The sequence below is a fragment of the Citrus clementina genome, unplaced genomic scaffold (genome assembly GCF_000493195.1).
Source record: "Citrus clementina cultivar Clemenules unplaced genomic scaffold, Citrus_clementina_v1.0 scaffold_5, whole genome shotgun sequence".
Taxonomy (NCBI): domain Eukaryota; kingdom Viridiplantae; phylum Streptophyta; class Magnoliopsida; order Sapindales; family Rutaceae; genus Citrus; species Citrus x clementina.
Window position 1 is genome coordinate 34,085,684 of NW_006262201.1, and position 8,769 is coordinate 34,094,452.

Below are 8,769 nucleotides of genomic sequence, written 5' to 3' on the forward strand. Positions count from 1 at the left end.
TTTAGATGCTGAAGTTTTTATTTTTTATTTTTTTTTTCCATGCAGACAATTAGACACATTTCCAAGCTGGATGGTTTTATAGTTAATCGAACAATAACTCCATTAAACCACATTGAATTGAAATTGATGGTTTAATAGTGTGTTCATTTTTTTTTAAAAATAAAGGTGCCCATATGGGAATATATACGTGCGTGTATGTGTGTAATTAATCATTTCTTAGCGTAGGCATCCTCACTGTATTAAATTGAAAATGCTAATAAAATATTAAAAAATACAAATTTTAATACCTTAATGATCAAAAATATATAATTTTTAATATATTAAAATTTATATTTTAGTGAAATCTTCGAATATTCTCATTAGGCAGTTCACTATTAAAATATGTGTGTTTAATAGAATTATTTTAATTAACTATTAAATCATATGATATTCATATAAAAAAATTAAGGAGCCCACATCTGAGAATAATAAATTTTTGTGTGTGTATGTATATTTCAACAAGAAATCTCTTATTTTAGAGATAAGTTATAAAAAAATCCCAATACAATATATTTTATATATTAGATTTTGTTTTTTCTGTTTTTATCTTGTCTCTTACCTCTTATTATATTAAAGTAAAAAATCCAATTAAATATAATATATATATATATATATATATATATTGTGTCTCTTACCTGTTGTTATCAGATTCAAAATTAAAATTATGAAAATCAATTTAACGAACGTGTAAATTAGTTCCGACTTTAATCCGGACATTAAATCCGTGCCGTTATGGTAAATGGTTTGTGAGAATATATTTTTTAATAAAAAATTATTAAGAAAATATAATTGTGGTGCAGACACGTGCAGATAGAGGCAAATCCGAAGACTTGGATGTTGACTATTTAAAGTCTATGTCTTGGAGCTGGAGCTGGGCCTTTAGCAGCCATGCGACAGTGAATAATTGACTGTCGGTGTCTCATTTGTTATTACTAGTTTACTAATACTCTTTGGCTGATCTAAAAATTGAAGATAAGTAAAAGCACTCTTCAGCTTCTTCTCATGGTCAAGCAGCTCTGCAATCAATCCCTTTTGTTTCCATTAGGTGCAATCGCTCCAAGCTCTTTATAATTTTACTTTCTATCATTGTTATCATTTACTGTAATATTCGTTTCTCATCATTTTATTTGCTTGAAAATGCATCTGTCGTGATAGCTCTTACTACTTTGCTTGTATGCTGAAAAAAATTATTATTACTATTATTTGTTAAAAAAAAGAAAAGAAAAGAAAAGGCAATGGCAGCAGAACTGGGTTATGCTGTTGTTTCCGGGGTTGCATCAAAAGTTGCAGAGATATTGTTCGATCCCATTCGACGAGAAATATCATACGTGTTCAAGTGCCAGAGCAACTTGCAGGAGCTGAGGAGTCAGGTGGCGGAGCTGAAAAATAAAAGAGAAAGGGAGCAACAGCGCGTTGGGTATGCAGACAGACAAGGGGACGTGATTCACAAAGATGTTGAGCAGTGGCTGATTAAGGTGAACGAGTTCATTGAACGAGTGGAGAAGGCTATTGACGAGGTTGAAGAAGACAAAACTAATAACAATTATGAGAAGCGCCGAACTTTCAGAGAGTTGTGTCCCAACAATTTGATGGCTCGTTACAAGCTCAGCAAAGTGGCAGTGAAGGCAACAGAAGAGGGTGGAATTCTCTTGAGAAAGTGGATCTCCAGTGATATAGTTTCCTACCGTCCAGCTACGGAGAGCACAAAACTCGTGCTCAACAGAGACTACGAGGAGTTTGAATCAAGGATGTCAATTTTCCAGGAGATTATGGTGGCGCTGAAGGATGGCAGTAACAACTTAATTGGGCTCTATGGAATGGGTGGAGTTGGCAAAACCACTCTTGTCAAGGAGGTTGCGAGGCGAGCCATAGTTGAAAAGTTATTTGATACGGTGGTTGTGGCTGAGGTAAAACAGAACCCAGACTTGAGAACAATTCAGGAAGAAATTGCTTATTGTTTAGACATGGAATTTGGCCAGCATGAGAGTGCATTTGTGAGAGCTCATCGATTATGGCAAAGATTGAATAGAGACAAGCGGGTTCTTGTAATATTAGATGATATTTGGACAACACCTGACTTGCATGCCATTGGAATTCCTTTTGGAGATGGTCATGCAAAAGAAGGTGTTGATAATCAAAGACCTTTAACATTGTTGTTGACATCGAGAAATCAGCATGTATTATGCAATCATATGAATACTCGGAAGATTTTCTCGATTGGCCTTCTTTCTAATGAAGAAGCAAGCCATTTATTTGAAAAGATTGTGGGTCATTCAGCCAAAAAATCTGATTTTGAAACCATAGGTGTTGAGATTGTTGCCAAATGTGGAGGTTTGCCGATTGCAATTAAAACGATTGCAAATGCACTGAAGAATAAGAGTCCTCGCATATGGAAGGATGCCGTGAATCAGCTAAGCAATTCTAATCCAAGAAAAATTCAAGGAATGGATGCAGATTTGTCTTCAATAGAATTGAGTTACGAGTTTTTGAAATGTAAGGAAGTGAAGTCACTGTTTCAACTCTGTGGTCTACTAAAAGATGGTAGTCGAATAGCTGTTGATGATTTGTTAAGGTATGTTATGGGTTTGCGTTTGCTCACGAATGCTGACACATTGGAAGCAGCAAGGAATAGGGTGCACACATTGATTGATAATCTCAAATCTGCATCTTTATTGTTTGACGGTGACAGTGAAGATCATGCTAAGATGCACAGAATCATTCATGCTATTGCTGTATCAATTGCCGCAGAGAAGCTTCTGTTTAATATTCAAAATGTTGCCGATTTGAAGGAAGAGCTGGATAAAATAGATGAAGCACCAACTGCTATTTCTATACCTTTTAGAGGTATATATGAGCTTCCTGAAAGGCTGGGATTCCTAAAACTGAAGTTGTTCTTGTTTTTTACAGAAAATCTCTCTCTACAGATTCCAGATCCCTTTTTTGAAGGGATGACAGAACTCCGAGTTTTAGATTTAACTGGATTTCGTTTCCATTCATTACCTTCATCACTTGGTTGCCTAATCAATCTTCGAACATTGAGTTTGGAGAACTGCCTTGTAGTTGACGTAGCAATCATCGGAGATCTAAAGAAATTAGAGATTCTTAGTTTAAAGCATTCTAGTATTGAACAGTTACCTAGAGAAATTGGACAACTAACTTGTTTGAAGTTGTTAGATTTGAGTAACTGTTCAAAACTTAAAGAAATCAGGCCAAATGTTATATCAAACTTGACTCGATTAGAAGAACTGTATATGGGTAATAGCTTCACTCAGTGGAAGGTCGAAGGACAAAGTAACGCTAGCCTTGGTGAGCTAAAGCAATTGTCGAGACTAACCACTTTAGAAGTACATATTCCAGATGCCCAAGTTATGCCACAAGATTTGGTCTTCGTGGAGTTGGAAAGATTTAGGATATGTATTGGAGATGTGTGGAGCTGGTCTGATGGTTATGAAACCTCAAAAACATTGAAACTTCAACTCAATAACAGCACTTACTTGGGGTATGGGATGAAAATGCTGCTTAAGAGAACTGAAGATCTCCATCTTGATGAATTGGCTGGTTTTAAGAATGTTGTTCATGAATTAGACGACGAGGAAGGTTTCGCACGATTGAGGCATCTCCACGTACATAATGGTCCTGAGATCTTACATATTTTGAACTCAGATGGACGGGTGGGTACTTTTCCCCTGCTGGAGTCATTGTTTCTTCATAATTTGATTAACTTGGAGAAGGTATGTGATGGCAAAGTACGACTCAACGAAGATGATAAGTCTTTCAGCAACTTAAGGATCATTAAAGTAGAAGGATGTCACAGAGTGAAGCATCTCTTCCCATTTTCCTTAGTTAAAAATCTATTGCAGCTGCAAAAAGTGAAAGTGACTGATTGCACAAACCTAAAATTGATAGTCGGTAAGGAAAGTGAAAACAGTGCCCACAAAAATGGAAGTATAAGTGGGGTTTACTTCAGAAAATTGCACTTCCTAAAACTTCAACACCTCCCGCAGCTTACGAGTTCAGGATTCGACCTGGAGACACCAACAAACACTCAGGGATCCAACCCTGGAATCATTGCTGAGGGTGATCCCAAGGATTTCACGTCACTTTTCAATGAAAGGGTATGTTCTTCATTTATGTTTCTTGCTGTCCAATCATGCCAAACAAAAAGATATATCAAATACTTCTTATCCATCTTGCTATTCAATTATGAATATATTCCATATCAAATAGTTGTTGAAGGAAAAAAGGAACCGTTTTGTCATGCAGGTTGTTTTTCCAAGCCTGAAGAAGTTGAAACTGTCTTCAATTAATGTTGAAAAGATATGGCTCAATTCGTTTTCAGCAATAGAATCTTGGGGTAAAAATTTAACAAAATTGACTGTGGAGAAATGTGGCCGTCTAAAATTTCTGTTTTCCTCCTCTATGGTTAATGGTCTTGAGCAACTCCAACAACTTGATATAAGTCACTGTAAATCAATGAACGAAGTAATCAACACCAGAGTGGGAAGAGATGACAATATGATTGAAATGGTTTTCCCAAAACTAGTCTCCCTGCAGCTTTCACATCTTCCAAAACTAACAAGATTTGGCATTGGAGATTCAGTCGAATTCCCTTCTTTGTGTCAACTTCAGATTGCTTGCTGCCCTAATTTGAAAAGATTCATTTGCAGTTGCACAGAAGAAATGAGCTCAGAAAAGAACATCCACACAACTCAAACGCAACCACTATTTGATGAAAAGGTTGAAGTTTCCTTTGCTGCCACCGGTTCATATATTTTTATTTTTGACTTGCATATTCTTTCATTGGGTTTCTTCTCTACTTTCTTGCCTCCAGCTTTTTGTTCCTTCGAGTTTAACTTTTTAACTAATATGATGAATATTGAATTCTTCACTTCAGGTAGGACTGCCTAAGTTGGAGGTGTTGAGAATTGACGGGATGGATAACTTGAGAAAAATATGGCACCACCAGCTTGCTTTGGATTCTTTCACAAAATTGAAGGATTTGGATGTAGAATACTGTGATCAACTATTGAGTATTTTTCCGTCTAATATGCTGAGAAGACTCGAGAGACTGGAGCATTTGGCGGTGTCTGAGTGTGGTTCAATAGAAGAGATAGTTGAGATAAGCTCTAATTGCACGGTGGAAACTGCTCCTGGGGTTGCGTTTCGTCAATTAACCTCACTCAAACTGCATTGGCTACCAAGACTCAAAAGTTTCTGCCCAGGAATACATATTTCAGGCTGGCTGGTGTTGAAAAATTTAGACATATTTGAATGTGATAAATTTGAAACTTCCAGCAGTTAACATTGAAAAGATTGGAATTGATCAATTTCCAGCAGTGTCTTCTTGTAGCTGAAACCTAACAGAATTGAAGTCTGCAATCTCTATTTGCGCGACTCCAAGAATTTAAGAGAAGCTACTGCCAGTCAATGGAAGGGGTAATGGACACTAGATTTTGGGGAGAGGAAAAGATGATTGACACGGCTTTTCCCTTACCTAATCTAGCTAGCTGCAGCTCTGAGATCTAACAAGATTTGGCATTCGATTCGGCTGAATTCTCCTCTTTCCCGGGCTTGGGATTTTTATGATGTCCTGAGCTGAAAATGATTCCTCTCCAGTTGTCCATTTGCTGACATGAAAATGAGCCGACAGCCTGAAGAAAAGAGCTTGGAAGCAAAGCCAACGTCTGCATTGACAAGCAACCTCTCTTTGATAGAAGGGTGGATTTTTTTTTTTTTTTTTTTAAATTCTTCCTGCCGGTTTTTTATCTTTAATTATTATCAGCAATAATCATGCCTAACAACTAATCGAAATATTTTTCATGTCGGAGTAAGACTACCCAGTTTTGGAGGAATTAACAATCCGCTCCATTTAGTGGTGTCCTCTAAATGTACACAAGTATGCTCAGCAAGGTGTTGGCAGCGTGACTGCCGGCAAAGCAGAAGTTGGTTGAAGGTTGTTATTATAAGTTGGATTCCAAGTATAAAAAGCTGGTTACAGAGGCAGGTTTTGAAAGAGATTGTGACTGACGTAGGGCACCAAATTAAGAGTTCTTGATTCTTTTGTAATCTGATGATATTTTAAACACCTCTATACCATTTCCCATTGTAATACAATCATCCTGTTGGATGTAGGCATTATTGCTGAACCACATGCATCAGTTTTTTTTGCTTGTGAGTTCTATGCTGAGATTTAGTTTGTTTTAATTCTATAAAGTCTGTGTATTAGGGTGCATTTGGTATTAGTTCTGCAAATGATATTTTTTGAACTTGTAAATTACTGCAGCAATACAGTCATCACGAGAGAACTCGAACGAAGTTTTGAGCAGTCGACGCCTGGTGTCATTCTGAAATGGATTTATGACAGATTGTATACGATCAATATTCTGAATTTAAAAGCGACATGTTATCCAATAAGGAAAAAACCAAGTTTCTGGCCACTTAACCTAGATTCAGTGAAACAATTAAAGAAAAAATAAAGTAAGATATTTTCTTAGAAAAAAAATATATAAAGATAGCTGATACGAGCCTGTGTTAATAGGCAAATTTAACTAGATATACTTCTTTTACGAACAAATTCTAGATATAGCCAATACGGTTTCTAGTCTAGTACAGAAAAGCACATTCAAATCTCAAAATGTGTTCAAATATACATTAATGTTATGAATTTATTAAAATAAATGTGGATGTTCATAACATATATCTCTTAGTTTTCTCACTATCTCTCATTAGTAACTTTTAGCTTCTCTCTAACTCCCACTATCTTATAAGGAATTATAATCCATAATTTTTACATTTATTTCATAGAGTGATTATGTAACTATAAAAGGAGAGCCCATCTCTTTATTTTGTACACACTTGGAATAAATAAAATCACTCTATATTATATTGCTCTCTCATTTTATTCTTTATCTTGTGTTGCTTCTTTATTTTGTGTTGCTGGCTAATAGCTTTTCTAAAACATTATCAACACGAGTCTCATGCCACTAAGAGGTAATATGATAATATCTCTACTTTGATCTTACTGGAGACGGTATGAATGAATTAAACTATCTTCATTTGTCTAAAACATTTACATATGTTACTTACGTATTTCTATAATTTAAGAATAATGGATCTATGAAGTCGTTCCTTACTTCGTTTATTAATGATTACATATAGCTTATTAGAATTGCATTGCAACATTTATCTAATGTTCTATCCATTGGTATTGTTATTATTTGATTATTTTTATTATAATATTCAATTGCTATTATATATTTTCCATTCTTGAAATTCAAAGAATTCATCCTGAAGTGTGAATACTATAATATATAATGAAAGAAAACCAAGAATGCATCCTTAAAGGATTGTACTACACATAATGAAGATTTTCTTTGAAAATATGTTCCTAAAGAACTATTCCGAAATTATGATATTATTCTCCAATATTATTTTCATAAAGGATTCACTATATAAGTGTATATTTTACATGTCCTCGAAGGACTATACAAATATTATAAGTTCGTGTATATATCATGTAAGACTATATACAAATTTTCTTCTACATATCTCCCAAAAGGAATTACAAAGTGAATATATATAAATAACGCATAATTGTTTCTTTGAAAAAATTTTAAGGAAAAAATATGACAATCAAAAGTGTTTGAGTAATAAATAAGGTCATTAAAAAAAAATTGTTTGTTTTCAATTTTAACAACTTCTTGACTTTGTTAGCTCATTGTTCTGTTTTCAACTTTTTAGACTTTTAGTGATAGATTTTTGCATGCTTATTTTATATTAGATAATTTTCAACAATAGTTTGATCCCTATGTTTTTATTGAATTATTGATGATCATTTTTTTATTATTGCCTTGAATTACTAAAGTCTGATTAATATTCACATGTTTAAGACCATGAATAGTCCTAAAATATTTTTGTGGAAGAAATCAATCCCTGAAGGATTGTAAAAGATTATGATTCCTTTTATGATCATCTCCCTGAAGGAGCTAAAAATTCATATATAAGCTTGATGACAATTTCAAAATCTCAATTAATTCTCTCATTTAAAATTATGTGGATAAAAAATCTGAAAGAAAGAAGACATGCTTTTGTACTGCACATATGCTCATGTAGTAGCAAATCAAGAGTGCCAATATAAATTAATGTATGTTTTCTTTTATTAAAAGAAAAAATATGAATTTTTGACTAAAAAGAAAATCATGACTATAGATCTTATTATAAGAAATCAACATGTGAATATTATACCACCAGAAGTGGTTTGAAATTGAATTAATATCGATGATGGGCCAGAAGTTCAAATCTGAAATCTTCACAAATTTAGCTCAATAAATTTGCTATGTAAGCTTAATAATTTTGTGAAAGTTCTCCTATGATTAGGGGGAGTAAAGTGATTTACAGTTGGTGAATAATGAAGATGGATGTTTAGTGGATCGTGTAACAATGCACACAATTCTACGAAATAAAAAAAATTTCCACAATTTAATATTAGCTAAGGCTAATGTTACTATAATATCTGGTTCTGCTAATTTAATTGAAGGCTTCGGAATAGCTAATATCATGTTACCAAATGGTACAAAATTACAAATAAATAATGCTTTATACTCCAGCAGATCTAGCAGAAATCTGCTTAGTTTCAAGGATTTTCGTCAAAATGGATACCACATTGAAACATCTAGTGAAAGTAATTTTGAATTTATTTGCATTACTTCAATTATTTCATGCCAAAATCAT

The 8,769-nt window shown here is 34.1% G+C and overlaps 1 protein-coding gene across 1 annotated transcript; it reads left to right on the plus strand.

The window, feature by feature from the left end:
* Nucleotides 1-950: 950 nt before the first annotated feature.
* Nucleotides 951-6,243, plus strand: LOC112098367 (probable disease resistance protein At4g27220). The gene is made up of 3 exons (XM_024184519.1): nt 951-4,154; nt 4,303-4,776; nt 4,934-6,243. Exons 1-3 carry the CDS (start codon nt 1,275-1,277, stop codon nt 5,339-5,341), a joined length of 3,762 nt encoding a protein of 1,253 aa, XP_024040287.1. The 5' UTR covers nt 951-1,274; the 3' UTR covers nt 5,342-6,243.
* Nucleotides 6,244-8,769: the final 2,526 nt, after the last annotated feature.

Excerpts from the sequence above, each read along its gene's own strand:
- LOC112098367 (XM_024184519.1), top strand. The coding sequence starts at position 1,275 with ATGGCAGCAGAACTGGGTTATGCTGTTGTTTCCGGGGTTGCATCAAAA. Across the intron at positions 4,155-4,302 it reads CGTCACTTTTCAATGAAAGG|GTTGTTTTTCCAAGCCTGAA; the intron begins GTATGTTCTTCA and ends TTTGTCATGCAG. Across the intron at positions 4,777-4,933 it reads AACCACTATTTGATGAAAAG|GTAGGACTGCCTAAGTTGGA; the intron begins GTTGAAGTTTCC and ends TCTTCACTTCAG.